Source organism: Aquila chrysaetos, chromosome 12 (genome assembly GCF_900496995.4).
Source record: "Aquila chrysaetos chrysaetos chromosome 12, bAquChr1.4, whole genome shotgun sequence".
Classification (NCBI taxonomy): Eukaryota; Metazoa; Chordata; class Aves; order Accipitriformes; family Accipitridae; genus Aquila; species Aquila chrysaetos.
This window is the reverse complement of record NC_044015.1, coordinates 37232751-37250446: the sequence shown is the minus strand read 5'-3', so window position 1 is coordinate 37250446 and position 17696 is coordinate 37232751. Positions and strand designations below refer to the sequence as shown.

The 17696-nt window shown below is 62.7% G+C and overlaps 1 protein-coding gene across 5 annotated transcripts; it reads right to left on the bottom strand.

Moving 5' to 3' along the window:
• Window positions 1–685: 685 nt before the first annotated feature.
• ACOT11 (acyl-CoA thioesterase 11) lies at window positions 686–16212 on the bottom strand. 5 transcript variants are annotated; one of them, XM_030033856.2, is made up of 18 exons: window positions 15977–16212; window positions 11539–11614; window positions 9793–9991; window positions 8848–8917; window positions 6908–6958; window positions 5587–5647; window positions 5234–5335; window positions 4955–5090; window positions 4518–4674; window positions 4034–4153; window positions 3791–3935; window positions 2774–2829; window positions 2571–2637; window positions 2413–2496; window positions 2140–2273; window positions 1697–1828; window positions 1487–1613; window positions 686–1403 (listed from the first exon to the last, which is right to left on the bottom strand). In XM_030033856.2, exons 1-18 carry the CDS (start codon window positions 15997–15999, stop codon window positions 1248–1250), a joined length of 1896 nt encoding a protein of 631 aa, XP_029889716.1. In that variant the 5' UTR covers window positions 16000–16212; the 3' UTR covers window positions 686–1247. The 5 variants fall into 5 exon arrangements, with proteins under 5 accessions (XP_029889716.1, XP_029889717.1, XP_029889720.1 ...); XM_030033857.2 differs by lacking the exon at window positions 6908–6958 and having other exon boundaries at window positions 15977–16211; XM_030033860.2 differs by lacking the exon at window positions 11539–11614 and having other exon boundaries at window positions 15977–16210.
• Window positions 16213–17696: the final 1484 nt, after the last annotated feature.

Sequence of the window (17696 nt, the reverse complement as noted above, 5' to 3'; positions counted from 1 at the left end):
CTACGTGACCCAGGAAAGCCTGGGAGGTGGCTGTGAACTGGCCTGTGGCTGAGGGCAGGCGTCACCTGGGGTGTGACTGATGAGTAGCACTTCCACCATCACCCGTGCTGCATTTCGGGAGAAGCAGGTTGGCAGCGAGCTCTTTGAAATGGCCCTAACCCCATCCTCCGTTGTTGTGGACTTCTCAGGTCATTAGCGCTGGGGGCAATTAGGGATGGGTATCGAAGCCTTGGAGACTCTGGGTTTCAGCATCTGCCCGCACCTACTCGCCATGTCCTCGCCAGCCTCGCTCAGACGTAGGGAAACAAGGTTTGGCTTTGTCTTTTCTTCGCTTTTTCGGCGCCGCTGAGGCAGTCGGGGGTTTACGGCCCCGCACCGGCCCGCGCCGCCCCTGCCGTCCCCAAAGCCGCTCGCAGGGAGCGCTGGCTGACACCCACCTTCCCGCAGCACGCGGTCCCGCCTCAGAGGACCCCCGCGTCCTCCTGAGCCCTGCGCAGCAGCTCTGGGGGTGGGCGACCCTGAGCAGCCCCGTCCCCCCCACTCGCCCAGGGAAACGGCACTCGCCCGGGGTGTGCTGCGGGTGCGGGACCCCCACCCCACGCTCGCCGGCCAGGCAGCCGCACAGCAAACCCCTGGAGCAGACACTCACCCAGAGCAGATACGGATAATTTTTTTTTTTCTTTTAATGCATTTTTATTGCCACTCCTCCTTTCCGCAGCCCCGTGAGGTGGGATTTCAGCCCGGCGGGAGCAGGAGCTGGTTGCCTGCCTCGCCTGGGAAGAGGAGCAGCACCGGGCAGCTGCGGGGGGAGATGCTCCACCGGCCGCGTCTGCACCGGGGAGGGATACGGCACCCTCCCCACATCACTGCCCCCTCTCTCCCTTTGCTGCATCGAAGGGAACCAGTTTCCCCCGTAAAGAAATAGTAAAAAAAAAAAAAAAAATCAGTGTTAGGAAGACTTTGGATCATATAAAGATTCAAGTAGCATTAAGTGAACTAGAAAACCAAGTCCTGTACATCAGCTTATAAAATTTCTAAATAAAAAAAAAAAAAAAAAAGGAAGAAGAAAAGACATGACGCATCAGTGCAAGGGGCAAGACAGTAGAGTGATGCCCAGCCCCTGGGACCTCGTTTGGGCCAAAGCCCCCAGGGGAGGCAGGGTCTGGGTGCCACCATCCCGTGTCCCCTTCCACCACCAAGGTGCCACGTCGTCTGTCTGTCCGTCTGTCAGCAGGGGTGCCGTGGCTCTAGAGATCCTGCAGCCGCACGATCAGGTCCTCCTTGTTCTTCAGCAGGAACTTCTCGCAGGCTTCGAAGGTGGCGCAGAAGTTGGAGGACAGTCCCGCCACGTTGGTGGTGACGTAGTTGAGGTACCCCGGCGTAGCCTGGTTGTAGTAAGCCACCTGCGAGGCACAGGAGATGGTTAGTAGGGGCACGCGGGGATGGCAGAGCCTCCCCGACGGAGCGTGGGCGGGCAGCATCCCACCTTGCTCGTCTCCTCCGACTCCGGCCAAATGCAGAAGCCGGAGCAGAGCGTCTCCCCCCGCGTGAAGCTGGCGCTGGCGGGGTGGGTGGGCAGCGTCACCGACCGAAAGGCCACCACGTAGGGGTCCCTGGGGAGGAGAGAGAGAGCGCGATGAGCCGGCGGCAGCCCGGCTGGCAGGGAGCAGGGGGGTCGGGGACGGGGACGGGTTACCCCTTGCTGCAGGGTTTCCGTCGGGACGCCAGGATGACGAAGTCCTGCGGCTTGTTCTCGTGGCTGAGCGTCTGGCTCACCACGTGGTAGATCATGTCGTCATCATCTACTTGCTGGACGAGCTCGGCGCTCCTGCGAGGCGGGAGGGGACCGGTCAGAGAAACCCCGCTGTGCCCTCCGAGTCAGGGGGCTTACACATTTACAGCCCACCGCCGTACCCAGAATATTTTGGGGGACCCAAAACAGATGTTTTCTGCAGCAAAGTGCAGCCATCGAGCCAGGACATGGCCACACGGTGAAAGGTCTTTAGGAGCGATAATGGCTCCAGGCCAACACGCTCGCTCCCAGGGAAGCCCGAAGGGGTGTTCGGTGACGAGCCTTAAATTTAGGGATGTGATTCTTGGAGGGGGCTGGGTGTCCCCGGGAAGCCCCGCGGCACTCACGCGTAGTGGCTGTCCCACTCGTGCCGGCGCCGCAGGTCGGAGAGCAGGGAGAAGGCTCGGCCGGCGGCGATGCAGACCGACATCTCGATGCGGAAGGAGAGGAACTTGTCCTCCTCCAGCGTGTACATCCGCACCTTGGGGAGCGCGGGGCGAGGGCTGGCACGCGTTCACCGCCGCCGAGCCCCCCCCCCCACCGGGTTGCCCACGCTTTGGGGGGGGGCGAGAAGCAGCGCGGCGCCGGGGCGGGGGGGGGGAAGGCGCAGGGTTTCGTACCTTTTCCTTTTCCCTGGCGAGTGCCCAGTTGGCTTTGGCTACGAGCGTCTTCAGCGCAGAGACGTTGTTGTAGCTCAGATAAACCTGGGGCGGGGGCAACACGTCAGGGGTGGGAAGGGGGGGCGGGAGGCAGCGAGTCCCGCGGGGCAGCACCCTACCTTGTTGCTTTGGTCCCAGGGCACGGAGAGCGGCACCTCGGTCTGTTTGCAGGAGACGACGTATTTTCTGCGGGAAAGGAAAAATTTCCCTTATGGTGGGACGCAAACCACCCACAGACTGTCCCTGTAGCCCGGTGCTGAGCCCCCCCCCCCGCCTCTCCTCCCTCCTCCATCCCCGCATCCCACTTGCTTTTTCTGCTCACCGGTCCAGCCGAATTTTTTTCCTAGCACTGGCTTCTCTGTACCTCCTCACTCCATCCTGATAAACGAGAAAAGCGCATCAGGTTAATAGGAAAAGGAAGGGGGGGGGGAAAAAACCCCAGATATCTTTCTGGGAGTGGGCAAAATGTTCAGCAGGGACGGGCTGGAAGGCGAAGCCTCTGTGCTCGCCAGCTGCTGCCCCAGCTACGCTGGCAGCGGTGGTTAGTGATTAACCGTGAGCTATTTCGGCATTGCCACCGTGCTGTGACCAAGCGACAGGCACTGGCACATTAGGAAAAAAACCCTCGCTGCGGCTGCAGACCTGCAAACAGCCGCTGAAACGCAAATCGCATCCCCTAGCATGTGCAAATGTCCCCTCCCAGGAAATAAAAACCCAAAAAAAGCAGCTTATTTCAAAGAAAGCAATAGCGCAGTGCTTCAAAGCAGGTGGAAAAGCAGTTTCAGGGAGCCCAGCTCTGGCCATGAGATGCTCTCCTGCAGGGTGGGAGAAGAGTCCTAGTTTTAAGGCATAAAAAAATTCAGGTAGGTGGGCACAGATGAGCCAAGGGGAAGGCAATGCCATCGCTCACTCCTACTACAACGCACCCCGAGACGTGCGAGCGTTTGCTTTGCCGCCATGCTCTCGTGACAGGTTTTTCTTAAATATTTGGATCTGAGCAAATGATGGATCAGGGTGCTTTGAAAGGTGAAAACAACGTAAAAGATTTGCATTCTTTCCCCTAAATTAGAGAAAAGATGAGCTCAAACTTGCCGGCAATATTCTGTTAAGCCTTGCATGGCTAATACGTCTCCATCTCTGCACGGGCAAGTGGTTTATTTTATTATTAGTTATACCGAGCAATCAATTTAATTCACTTGCTATCGAGCAATTTGATCTCCATCATCATAAAACTGCATTTGTTTTGCTGCGAATCCAAGAGCCGTTTGGGGGGCTAAGTGGGATTCCCGGGGGTCCCGTGCCACCGCGGGGGGGAGAAGCCAGCCCTGCCCATCCTCACCCCCGGTTCGGGTGCCACCATGGGCAGGGTGCGGGGCCGGCCCTCCTGGTCCAGCACCACGAAGGTCATGAACGCGCTGTTGATGTGCCTTCGGCTGACGGACATCTCCTGGCCGTACGCCTCGGCGCAGACCCCCACCTCCATGCTGAGGGGGAGAGGGGAGAGAAGAAGGGGTGAGGGTGCGGAGAGGCGCCGGGAGGGTGGGATGGGGACCCCCCCACCACCCCCGCCACCAGCACCCACCTGTTTTTGAAGGCGTTGTTGACGATGGCTTTGAGCACCAGGCGGTCCCCGACTTGCGATGGTCCCCGAAAGTGGAACATCTCGATGGCCCGCAGCGTGGGGTGGGCATGGCACAGTCGGCTGGGGGGGGGGGGGGAACAGGCGTTACACCCCCACCCCGGACACGGCCCCACGCACCCTCCCCAACCCAGAGCCGGGGAGACCCCCAAAAATGTCACCCCTGGATTTCAACTGCCAAAACCAGCCAGGAGAAGGGACAATAAGCAGACTGGGGTGAGTGCGGCCCCTTCCCTGGGGTCCTCCAGCTCCACGCACCCGTGGGACTCCCTGTACGGCATCGCCCAAGGGTGATGTGCTGGGGACCATCCCTTTGGAGCGTCCCCACAACCCGGCTGCGGTCCGACCCCGCTGGACGCTGCTCTGGCAGCGCGTCCCCTCCGGGCACGCCGTCCCCCCCGCCTCCCTTGAACCCCCGCCGGGTCACCTGGCTGCGATGGTGGCCACGTTCTCCATCCAGGCCATGATCTGCCCACCGAAGGTGTTGCCCTGATGGTTGGCGTGCGGGGGCAGCACCAGCTCCACGCTCTCCACCCGCGTCTTCTCCGCCGGCACCGCCGCGCTGCCGTCCCGCGTCTCCAGCTCTGCCGCGCGGGGGGAGAACGAGGTTCAGCGTGCCGGACGGACGGTGGGATCCCCGCTCCCGGCGCCCCACCAGCCCTCACCTCCTCTCCCCGCGGCCGCCGCATCAACCCTCCCACACCTCCCGGCTTGGGGTCCCCCCCTCCACGGCCAGGGCGTTCCCAAACCTCCGTGGCCGTTACCGCTCTTCCCATCCCCGGCATCCCATCGAGGAAGGAGGGTGTCACCGGTGGGTGTCGGGGCTATTTTGGGACTGGAAGCCCGGGCTGCGGGACACGGTACCGGTTTCACGGGGGCTGCGGGTGAGGAGGTCCTTGAGGGTGTCCTTGTGGACCAGCCGCATGCGGCGGCGCTCGGCGGCGATGCTGTGCTCTATCTTCTCCTCCTCCGTCTGCGGGGTCAGCGGCTTCAGTTTCACCTGCAAAGGGGACACGGACAGGGCGCAATCCCGCTGCGGGAGAAGGCAGGGCTCCTTCGGGTGCCGCCACGCGCTCCTGTAGCACCGTACGTCCCACCGTACGCGTGCCGGAGCCGACCGAGACCCCCGCGGCCGCCGCTCACCTTGCTGCCGGAGGGGCCCTGCGCCACGAAGGTGGCGTACGCCTTGCAGATGCTGCGGTGCTTCCCGCTGCACAGGTCCTCGTAGCTCACCTGGATGCCCACCTGGGAGAGGGCACGGCACCCCTGAGAGCCGGCTCCGCTCCCCGGGGACCCGCATCCCGCCAAGTAACCCCCACCCCGGCCAGACCCAGCGGGAGGGGATCGACACGAGGGACGAAAGCCGGGAACCGCGGGAGGATTTGGGTAATTTCGCGGCGGTGACGGGGCGCGGATGGCTGGCGGGGACGGGCGCACGGCGATGGGGGGGATAGGGGCAGGGGTGGGGGGGTGAAGGCGGGGGGAGGCACACCAACCTCCATGCTGGAGTTAAAGGCTCGGTTCACTTTGGCTTTGATGTTGACAACTTGCCCGACGCTGGAAAACAGAAAGAGGAGAAAAGCGCGCGGGGGTTATCGCGGTTATCCGGCACGCGCGCCAGCGCTGAGCATCTCCACGGCGAGCCGCTGCGGCGTTACGGCTCGCTGCCCGCTGCCGTAGCAGCTGCCTGGGACAGTGGGGACATGCTGGGATGGCCGGCAGGACGTGGGGGGGACAGCCACCCCCAGCCGCGGGAGCCCGTGGGCGTCCAGCCCGGCGGTGAGACGTCACCCCCGAGCAGCTGCGCCCAAACAGGTCCCCGGGTTTGGGGTGCTGCCGGGACACCTGAGGGGTGCAGAGGTGCCCGAGGCTTGCTTGGCACCCCCCCCCCGCCATGCGGGCATGCAAGCTCCTGCCAGAGCAAACGGCTCCTCCAGCCTCGCGTGCGCTGTCCTGCACGACAGGGGCACCCGTGGGGCCTCCCCGCGGGCCCTCGGCCCGTGGCGGCAGCAGCAGCCCCAAAGCTGCAAGCACCTCGACTGCTCCCATCCCTCCTCCTCCCCAGGGCCTCCCAGCGATGGACACCTCGGGACACTGGGAGACAGCAGGAGGCAGGATCCGGCCAGGGGCGTTTTGCACCATATCTCACACGAAACACCTGCTGGCAGCCAACTGCTGTTCGCGGAGTCCAGGTGCTCGCCTCTGGGCCTTCAGTAGGCTTCAGAGTAAACACACAGACAGCTTCAGCTCTGCAGCCTAACCTACTTCAGACTGGTACTGACCAAACGAGCAAACGCAGCTTATCGGTGACACCAACGGAATCTTTACCGAGTGCGTTATTAATTCAGGAGTATTTCTCATCCCCTAAAAGAGACCAGTGCTAGAAAAACTCAGTGTAAAAACACACCCTACAACTGCCGCCGCAGTTTTGTACCACAGAGGGCTCAAAACCAGAACTGAGGAAGAGCCGGCCTGTGCTTCGGCACGCACCGTAACTTCCTCCTTGCCCCCCCCCCCCGCCACAACTTCTGGCTTCAAACGACCGTAACCCTCTCAGCGACTCGACAGGCTTTGCGCGTTGGCTCTGGCTGGAGCAGGGGCGGCACGAGGCTGGGACGGTGCCTCCGGCCGGCCGCCGGCACGGACCCCGGGCCCGGTGGCAACCCCGTGCCCGCCACGGCACGCCGAAACGTTAGCAGGGTTACGTGAGCAGCCTCCGTGCGCCTCCCAGGCCGTGCCACGTCAGTGGGGTTAATGCTCCCAACTCACGGCAGCGCTGCGTTAGGCCGGCTGCTCTAGGGCTGCAAACGTCCGTACCAGACACCGTTCCTCCCGTCCCGCTGCCCAGGAGGGTTTATATATGGCTGGCTGGTGCGAAAAGAAAAAAGCAAGATGGAGGAGAGGGTTAGAGGCGATGGAAGCGGTCGCGAGGATGCTCCGGCTGGGTTTGTGGCGAGGGGCATGCAAAGGCAGGGGTCCGGGCAGGCGCGTCGGCAGCCCCGGCTGTCTATAGTACGACCCAAAAACACTTTGTCTTCTCTTTCCTTATCAAACGGTACAAGCCGGTGCCATAAAATCCACACGAACCCTGGCTCAAGGGTACGTGCAATCCTCCCGGGAGGCTGCAGTTCCACGCGGCGGGGCTGAGGGATGGCCAGCCGGTGAGTTTGGAAGTCGGTGACGTTCTGGGGGGTCTCCCCTGAGCCCCCAAGCACCTACAGCTCCTCCCTGCCTCTCCCTCGCGGCGGGAGGGCGGCAGAAAGCACAAACACCCGGGCGAGGAGGAGAGCGGACGGCCAACGCCGCCCAAAGCTCCTCTGCCTTCAAACAAACAGCTCTGCGGGAAATCCCTGCCAGGCCCCTCGCTCGGAGCGTTAAGCCGGACCACAGCAAGTGGGATCCGAGCCAGGAGCGGCACAAATTCCCTGACCCCTCCGAGCGGTGCCTGGCTCGCCCTCGCAGGGCTCGATTTAACTCTCGGGAGCGGGGCTTGGGTTCGTCCTCCCACTCCCGAAACCCACGGGGGGGAAAAGCTTCCCGGGCAAAGCTCCCCCAGGAGCTGGAGCTGCGCGGTGCCGGGCACGGCACCCGCCGAGCCCGCTCGGAGCAGGGCATCGACCCCGACGGTGCCACCCCCGCCTCTGCCGGGGGCTTGCTGACCCACCGGCACCGCGACATCCGACGTGAGGTGGAGAAAGCGGGAGTTTAACGTTTCCTAGGGATGACGGTGAAACCCAAGGGCGACTCGGAATTCCTGGCACCGAACAAATCGGCCAAAGGCCTGGGACCCCGACGCCGGCCCCGCGTGCCCGCGCTGGTCTCCGTCCTCCTCAGCGGGCAGACCTGCGTGGTGGGGAGCTGCACGGATCCTATACGGCACGGCTTGCCTTCAGCCGGCAGGTTCCCGGGGGACGGGGGGGGTGCCAAAAACCCCTCTGCCGGCACCCCTGCCATGGGACCCCGCGGGCACCTTGGCAAGCGTGCCAAAACCCTGCATCAAAACACCCGCCGAGCCCCCTGAGGTGGTACCCAGGGGGTGAGCGGACAGGCATCCCCCCGCCCGGGGGGGTTAGGGGGGCTCTGAGTGGCAGCACCTGGGTTTACCGGGGGTGGGAAGGGAGGAGACCACCTTGGGTACGTAAGACCTACGCCTGGTGGGAATCCTTATGCTGTTCCCTGCGGCGTGGCAGTCCGGGGGCTGCGGCCGTCGGGGTGGGCACCTCTGCTGGGGCAGTGCCCAAAGGGATGCCGGGACAAGCTTTGGAGGGGATTTTTGGCCGGGCAAAGCCCAGCCTGGTGCATCTCCCAAAGCGATGCGCAGGGAGGTCCCGCTCCCCTCCAGCACCTGGTGGGTGGGTGAGCTCCGCCGCACGCCAGCCACCCACGCGGCTGCTACAGAGGCACGATTTGCAAGATTTAAGTTTTCCAGAGCACTAAGTCAGAGCTGTTTCTTGAACAAAGCCAGGGAGGAGCTGGGGTCGGGGGAAATACCGGGAAGCCAACCCAGCAGGAGCTCCCCAGGCGACCAGAGAGCAGATAAATCAGAGCAGACAGGCAGTCCGCAGCCCTACAGCGGAGCTGGAGCCTCAATCCCTGGCTGCCCTGCGAGCCTGGCACTGCCACCGCATCTCCTCCCCTCCTAAACATGCTGTTCCCTGTCCCGGCTCCAACCCCACTTGTCCACGTTGCACCCGGCAGACGGGGAAAAACCCATCTGCCTCCCCCGCTCATGCCCCGCTAGAAAGCGGAGTATTTACCTAATGGTATGCTCAAAATAGATATCATCCATGGAAGCCGTGACACATGGGCAGCCGGCGTGTCTCTCGGCTGGAAAGGAAAAACAAACTGCATCAGCAACCTGCAGCAACACGCCGAGCGCCCGAAGAGCACGGACGCTCCTCCGCCCCACGGCCGCTGCCTCGGGGCTGGCGACACCGGTGAAAGCCTGGCTGGCGTCCCTTTGCCTGCCTGTGCCCATCTGCCGCGTTTGCAGGGGACGAGAGTGGGGTTTGGGGTTCCCCCACCCCATAGCAGAGCGGGTTTGCAGATGTTTTAAGGGTTTGGAGGGCGTGTTTTAACTTGGAGGCGCGTTGCTCTGCTGTTTGCCTTCCCTCGGTGCTTTCAGCCGCTGCGGGGATGCACCGGCAGCTGATACCATCTCCCCCATACGCAGCAAATATTTTAAAGCTGCCCCGCCGGTCTGGCTTTCCCTTGGGAGTCCGGGAACCTCAAACTGCAAAATTGCCCTGGGAACCTCATCAAACTGTAATATTGCACCCGTTTTCCTTTCCCGGCGCTCAGCGACCCACGGTGCGCTTGGCAGGGTGAGCTTTTCGCTGAGCGGAGGAGCTCTCTGACCGCTGCCGGGATGCCGGGGCCATCACCAGCCGGGTCTCGCCGCGCCCCGCGCACCGGGCAAGGAAAAGGACAGCATTTTGGAAGAAGCAGACGTCGATTTTGATCTGTCCCCAAGCAAGCGCGCGTGCTGCAGCGCACGTCTCCTCCCCCTCTCATCCTGCTCCCGTTCACTCTCTAATTACTCAGCAAAATGGCATGACGCGGGTCCCCAGCTGGCGTCAGCTCCGAGGGACGGCACCGAACCGCCGGGCACGCCGCCGATGAGCTAACTCCTGGCGACACTGCCAGGTCCCTTCCCTCCCGGCCCGGCAGGACGATGGCTCCGGTGGGAGACGATTTCTCACCGGAGAGGCAGGCGGCCGTGTCGATCCACTTGAGCAGCTGGCCGGTGCTGAGCTCGCCGCGGTGGTTGGTGTGGCAGGGCAGCACCAGTTGGCTCATCTGCACCTCGGTGGGGTTGCCGGTGGGCGAGGGGCTCGCCATGGCTCCCGGAGCCTCTTCCCGCTCCCCTGGTTCCCGGGCACGCGGCGGAGAGGTCGAACCCTGTGGGGGACGAGAGCTCCATTTACCCAAACGGGAGGAAAATCCCCTGAGAAAACGATGACCCACGCAGCCCCTTTCCCCACGCAGAGCCAGCGGGACCCCCCAGCCCCGCACGGCCCCGGGCACCACCAAAACCCACCCAACCCATCGCCAAAGCCGCGATGCCCTCAGCCGAAAGGAAAAAAAAAAAAAAAAAATCCCTCTGAAAAGAGCTCCGTTGGTGATCGCTGCGGGTTTCCAGGCCATTTGTCACCCGACCCAGCTGCTTCCTCCCAAAAACCGTGCAAAACCCCCTCCCAAAGTTAACCGATTCTCTGGGAAGGAAGCTCGCTCCCCCGACAGCTTCATTTTTAGGGTGCCGCAGCAAAGGGCGGTTTTGCGCTCCCAGGTCTTGCGCCCGGGGCTGGGCACGCAGCGATGCTCCACACCTTCCACCAACACCCCCCTCCACCAAAGGAAACACCGAAAGCAGTTTTTCCTGTCTGGTACAAGCAGAGGGAGGGGAAAGCATCCTCGGTTTGGGGTTGTTTGCGCAGTCAAACGTGTTCCTTGTTGGCTTTGCAGTTTGCTGGGCACGGAGCCGCTCCTGCCTCTCGCCCCGGCGGGAGGCGGGTTGGGAGAGAGGGGCTGGTATTGCGACTGTGCCGGCGAGAAAAAAATAGCTGATTAGATGTCAAGCGAGCCGTGTTACACAAGGGGTGAACTCGCTTAGCCCGGTGAGTAATTGAGGAGACACGAGGAGCCGTCTGGACTTTGTTACAGCCCTTCCTTCCGCTTTCTGCGCCCACTGTGGCTCCCGTTTACAGCACTTGTTGCCAGAGCCCCGTTGCAGCAGCTTCTTTGCCCTTTGCTTTGCCCGGCTTCTTTTAAAGATGGCTTTATGCCGAAAATGAAGCTTTCCCGACTACCCTGAGCTCACCGCCTCTCAGAATAGCATTTTTCTCTAGCGGGTCTAACCTCTGTTTCCATAGCTACTGGTACACGACATCCCAGGAACAGCACAAACCCCGGCTTAGCGGGGACGGCGGCGAACACGGCAAGCCAAGCCTACGGCAAAGGGCCCCCCCGTCCCGCAGTGAGACGGACCCCCGGCTGCTGGAGCCCCTCCAGCGGGCTCCAAACCCCTTCGCGAACCTCCCGGGCTGTTTCCCGACGTGCCGAGGTGCCTACACGAGTACCACGGAGCTATTTCGGGAAGCCGGCAGGCTCTGGGGTACGAGCCAGCAACGCAAAGACCTCCAAAGCCGCCTGCTGCAAAGCGAGCAGCCAGCCCGGCCGGAGCTCTCGCAGCTCATTTTCCCGGCGCTTGCCATTTCTAAATTTTAGGGAAAAAAGCCGGCACCCTGCGGGAACAGCCCTGACCCTGCGGTAGCCAGCAAAAGGCCGGGGATGCTGACGGGGAACGCGTGGGGAGCGGGTGCAACCGGAGCCGGTGCAGGGCTGAGAGCGGCTCCCGGCACGGGTTGGCATCTGCCCGGCGCAGCCGTGGTTAGTAGCTGCCAGCGCGACAGGGACCCCGGGGTTAGTGGCACGGCACGGGGGGGTACCTGGAGGCCATTGCAACAGAAGCTCAAGATCTCTTCAGGGACTACAATATTCTCCTTGACCATTTTTAAGAGACACCTGCAAAGGAGAAGAGCGGCTCCGGTTACAGCGGGACCGGCAGAGCCGGGGGAGCGGGACACCTCTGCGGGTGCCGCGGAGCCGCCGTCTGCCGCACCTCGTCCCCGTGCCCCGCGCCGACGTCCCTCCCCGTGCCACCGGCCCCTCGCCGGCACCTCTCGGGGGGGCCGCCGGAGTCGAAACGGAGAAGGGCAGACCCAGGGCTCGCGCCTGCCATTCCTTGGGGGTCAGGGCCGGCGCTCACCGGCTGTGATGGAAAGAGTTCCAGCTATTCTGGGGTGCTGGACCGAGCCCAGGGCGCGGTGCCGCGGCCGATCCCTCGGCCGGTGACGCTGCGTCAATACTTTCCGTGTCCCTACACGTGACAGAGGGCTGTGTCTTGAAGCTTCCCCGGCCGGCGCGGTGACACCGCCGCGGTCACAAGACAGCCGAGAGCATATTTTTGGCGGCGGGCAGGACTCGCGCGGCGTGCGGGTGGTACCGGGGGTAGCAAATGGGAAGCGCCTATCGCCGGCGACGCCGCTGCGCCCTGCACCGGCCCCTCTGCCTGTGAAGCTCTGGCATCCCCCAAGGGCGTTGGGTGCCCTTGGGTGCCCGCGGGCTCCCCGGCCACGTGCGCCGCGACCGGGTCCCGGCTGGCCACGGTGGTTGGCATCGCAAGGAAAGTCAGCGTGGGAGATGCCGCAAAAAGAAGTGGAAGAGGCTTTCTCTTTACGGTTTGCTTTTAAGCACAACGCCGACGGGCCCTTGGTGCGTCCTCAGCTGTCCCAGCAAACGTCCCGCTCCCACGCGAGTCCAACCGGGCTGCCGGAGGCGGCAGCTCCTTCCCCGAGGCGCAGGACCGGCCGATTTTGGCACGGGGACAAAAAAGTGAAAGCTGCAGATTCGCCTCCGGCGCTGTCAGCCCTTCGCGGGAGCCAGCGTCGGGGGAATTGCACGGCGCGCACCCGTTGCGTTCGGGACATGAGGGTGCTCAGGGCGCCCGTGGATGCAAGCGGCACCGCTGAGCCTTTCAAAGCCTCCCACCCTGCCTCAGCAGCACCGGGCTTTGCTTTCCCCAGCCCCACCACTGCTCCGGGCTTGCTATTGAGGCTTGGGAGCTTGCTTATGGCTCAGCCACCCTTGCGAGAGCCCGGTGCAAGAGTTACTCGCTTGTTTAGGAAGCCGGGTTTGCTCCCCGGGTTTGCTTTATCGCAGGCACGAGGCAGCGGCGGTGGCCGCGGGCGGCCCCCTCGCACCCCACCGCCGCAGCAGCCAACGCCGGAGGGCACGTGGCTTGGACCGTACCTCGGAAACCCAAACCTGCTCCTGGCTCTGCAATCGTGTCACCTTATCCCCCGGGCTGGGTTAGCAGGAGGGGGTAAAAAAAGAGCCGTCTGCTTTGTATTTATCCCCCCCCCCCCCTCCGCTAATTCCAAGACGGCCCCAGCCCATGCTCCCACCCTGGAGCGCAGGGGTCTGCCCGGGGAAGGGGAGCGCCCCGGCCACACGTTGCAAACACGCTCCAGAGACTCAGAACCATTCAGCCGGTGGGTATTTATAGAGTATTCGGTTATCGAAACTAAGCGAGCAAGTGTCTGTCCTCATTAAAATCTTCAGCCTCACTCAACTGTCACATTTTTAAAGCTGTTGACTGATGCAGCCCTCAGGTCACCATGGCAACGGGATGCAGTACCCAGGCGATGATGCTCTTACTCTGTCACCCCTCGAGTGACCCACTTCTACCCAAAAAAAAAAAAAAAGTTTGCATTAGAAAAAAACCCCTTCCAGCAGAGTATTTTTCTTGCCTCCTGCCACGCTCGCTTCCTGCGCTGCCGAAGGCATAAGGAGCTCGCAGAGCAAATTGGGGGGATGGCGCGGAGGGGGAGACACCCCAATGGCTCCGCAAATACTGGGGGAGAGGGACCCCATGGCACCCCACTGCTCTCCTATACCCTGGCAGGGGGGGGTGTCCCACAGCACCGAAGCACCCACAAGCTCCGGGGATGGTCCCTGCTGCCGAATTGGGTGCTGGCCTCTTGGAAAAGCACGGGGGGACCACCAGCCCGGGGAAGCCTCCGTCACAAAACCCTCTCGGGTCCCGCAGCTCTCAGGATGCTGCCAGGCGGGGATGCAGAAGAGCGGTCGTTCCCCCAAATCCTTGAGCCCGCTGGAAGCGGGGTGTTTGCTTTAGCCACCCCCAAGCAGCGGACGGGAGGCAGGGACGAGGGTGAAGCCTGGTTGGGGGTCCCGGGTGCTGGGCTGGGGGGGGGTTCTGGGCAGAGCGGGGCAGCCCCACACCTCGAGCAGCCCCTGCCCGCCTTCCAGAGCAATCCCACTGCCCCACCGCCACCTCCCAAACGCCTAAGCCCCATTTTCCCTCGCCTGGCTCTGGTCTCCTACCCCTGCCTCAGCCCCTCGGCGCATCCCTACTCCTCCCTGGGAATATTTAAAGAAAAAAGGCAGGGAGATGGGGAGGAAGAAAGTGGCGACAATGAAGTTCTCATGGGGGATTATTGGTGTATAATTGAGCAATATCCATGGTAACAAGCAAATCCGCACGCGTTAAAAAATTAACCTGACCTACTTTGGGAAATTCTGCCATCTCGACAGGGCAGCGAGGGCTCTCCTTCCCCCGAGACCCGGCCCGCCAGTCCCACTGCCGGCAGCGGCAAAGCCCTGGTGCTCCCAGGGATGGGACGGGCAGGTTTCGTGCAGGGGGAGATGTCCCCTCCAGCGGGACCCTCGCCGGCAAGCGGCGGCAGAGATGCCCAGCCCGGCTCAGCTCCATCACCCTGCGCCCGCCGGGATGGAGCGGGGTCCCCGGGACAAGACCCGCAGGGCTTGCTCGGGTGCGGGGTGCCGGCTCCTTTGCGGGGCCGTCGGCACGGCGGCCCCGCTGGGACGAGAGGGACCGAATCACCGGGTCGTGGCACGGCGAAGAGAGGTGGCAGGCCTCGGTGGGACCCCAGGAGGGCAGTCAGCCCAGAAGAAAGGCCAGGGCACCCTGTGAGTTGTATTTTTGGGACCAGACGTCATACTTTCCCTAGGGTTTCGCGGAGCAAAGCAAGGCGTGGGGCCAGGAAAGTGCAAACCGAGACCCTAAGGCAGTGGGGCGGGGGGGGGGGGCCGCAAGGATGACTCCCCATACAAGGGGCCGACGGTTTTACATCCACCACCCACGGGAAACCTTCGCTCAGGGTGAGCGCGGCAGGGATGCCTCCAGCCCCTTCACGTCCCTCTACACGGCTCGGGCCGACGCTGGGTGAAGCATCCCCAGCCCTGGCCGTGCCTGCAGCCCCAAGCCCCATCCGTGCCCCTGCCCGGCCGCTCTCTGCGGCTTCCAGGAGGCTCCCGGGAAGGCTGGTGCCGGTTTGCCGGCACGGGGGTAAAGTGCCCCCAGGGACCATCCCAGGGGGACAAAGGTCCCCTGACACCGCTGCCTCCAGCCCAGGGGGAGAGCGAAGCTGCGTATCACCCCGTTACAGCTGCAAACACCGCCAGGGCCAAAATTCACCGGTGTGGGGTCACCCAACAGCATCGCCCAGCCCAGGAACCTTTGCCCTGCCGCCCACGGCTTTGCCGGGGAGGAGACCGCCGTAGCATCAAGACCGCCACGGTCGAGACAACCACAGTTGCGCCCACCAAGTTTGGAGACCACCGTAGCGGAGACCGCCGTGGTTGAGACCACCATGGTGGAGAACGCCGCAGCGGAGACCGTGGCGGTGCAGCGGTCTCCACCCTCACGGTCTCGACCGTGGTGGTGGTCACCACGGTCGAGACCACCATGGTGGTCTCGACCGCGGTGGTCATCACGGTCGCGACCGCCGCAGTTGAGACCATCTGGGCAGAGACCGCCACGGCGTCACGCCACCCACCCCACGCTGCCCCAGCCAGCCCCGGCGCATCCCTCTGCCCTTCCCACGACGCTGGCATTCCCGGCAGCCCTGTACCCGTGCTTCCCAAATATCTGCCCCTCCGCTTTTAAGAGGAAAAAAGTCTGATTCAAGCCAAACACCCCCCCGGCATCCCTCCCGGCACACCCAGAAAGACCTGGGCAGGGGTCGATGTTGCCGGCTCTCGCCCGCCGTGTCCCCGCTGCAGCCGGCGGGCTGCGAGGACAAGAGGGCATCACCCGCGCGAGCCGGGGGGGGGGCACAAGGGGCTTTCACCCCACATTCCCCCCCCCCCACCCCAGCAGAGCCGCCCGGCGCCGACGCAAGCCACGACAAGCCACCGCTCCGGGCGTGGAAGTCTCCGGCAGCGACTCCGGCCGCTGGCTCCCGTTCCCCCGGTCCTGGGGTCCATTCCCGCCCCCCACCCCAAGTCACCGGCTTCTTGTCCCCGTCGTCCCCAGCTCCCCCCCCCCACCGTGACCCTCACCTCAGCCAGAAGAAGCTGAGCATTTGCAGGCGGCGACGAGGCGACGGCCGGCTCGGAGGAGAAGCGTCCGGACACCTGCGCGGGCGTCGAGGCCGGGGCTGGCGCAGAGCCCTGGGACGGGGCCAGCGCACACCCCCTCCCGTTTCCTTAAATATAAGTCATGCATAAACTTTTCTTAAGGTAGCGCTCGGCCAAGCTGCTCTCGCCCGGAAAATGGCCGACGCTCCGGAGGTTCGCTCCGGGCGCTCCGTTGCGGGAACGGACTCGCCGAGCCGGCGGTAGAGCCGGGGAAAGCAGCGGCACGCTGCCGATACGGCTCTGCGGAGCGGCGTGCTGCCGGTTTCTTTCCATCTCACCCCGAAATGGGGTCCTGGGTTCCCTCCCCAGCCCCACGCGTCACCCCTTCTTCTACCCCCCATCACCCCAGCGAGGGGCACGGGGGGTGCCCGGCTGCTCCCCCAGCCCGCTCCGGACCGACGGCACCGGGCTCTTCTCCGGCCACTTAAACCTGCCTGAAAATATTTGTTATTTTCCCCAGAACCGCAGGCACCAGACGCAGGGCTCGTCTGCCGGGAAAGCCTCCGCAAACTTCTCCGGAGCCACTCCGATCCGTGCAGCCGCTGCCTGGCCCCGCTGCCTTTGAAGTACTTCTAACAGGGCTTAAAATAAAAAACTTTTTTTTTTTTTTTTTTTTTTTTTTATAACAAGGAAATAAAATGCAAATTGCCGTGTCACCATATTAATGATACAGCCTATCGGGTTTGCGGGAGATGTTGTTCTATTTGTATTTAATTTACGCGCTTTTATAAGTGAATCTTGGTAATTGACGTACAAGAGTTTGATCAAAGCTCCTCGCAGGCACTGGCAGCGCAAGCTTTGCCGTTGGAAAGCCAGCGGTGAAATAATTAAACAAATTCAACAGGAAATAAGGCCTCACTTTTTTTGGTAAATAAGAATAATGAAGCACTGGAACAGAGTAAACGCTCGTGGCGGGTACCGAGCATCAGTATCTGATGGGGTGGGTGCTGCCCCTGCAGCGTTGGGGCCTCGGCGACCCAAATTTTAGGCTGGACATGGGGAAATGCTTCTCAAAACCCTAGAACCGGGTACCTCTGCGAAGGCTGGGCGAGGCAGGGATGGAGCTGGTGGCCCAGCCCGGGGTGATGCTTGCCCACCGAAGTTTAGGAGCCTTTGGGGGACGGAGGAGGCAGCGCCGCAGCGGGTGATTGATCCGAGCATGGTGATGGAGATTCCCTCCAGAAGAAGATTGTTGCCCCGCTTTGACCGAGGACTTTAACCCCTCGGAGCATTCACTGCTTAGCTGCGAGTATAAAATCTGCAGTTCTTCATCGGCTTTCCGAGAGCGGGGATGGGGCATCTGCTCTGCTCTCCCCCCACAACCTCTTCCATGCCTTACGGGGAACTCTGCACACCCAGATGCGATTAACTCCGATCCTTTCAGAAAAGAACATTTGCCTTAAAAGATTTTCTTTCTGGGGGACAGCAAATAAGATGCTTTTTCACCAGGATGGTTTTCTACCTGCTTGCAGCAGCCCAGGTGCCCTGTAAGGCTCCTGTAACAAGCATCCTCCAGCAGATCTCCCCACCTTTAGCCCGGAGGCTGATCAGGGATCTCCCCCTCCCTCCTTAGGACCGTTTGTTTCTGCAACCAGATTATGATCAAGAGGTTTGCTCCATGCAGGGAAAATGATTCTTCCCC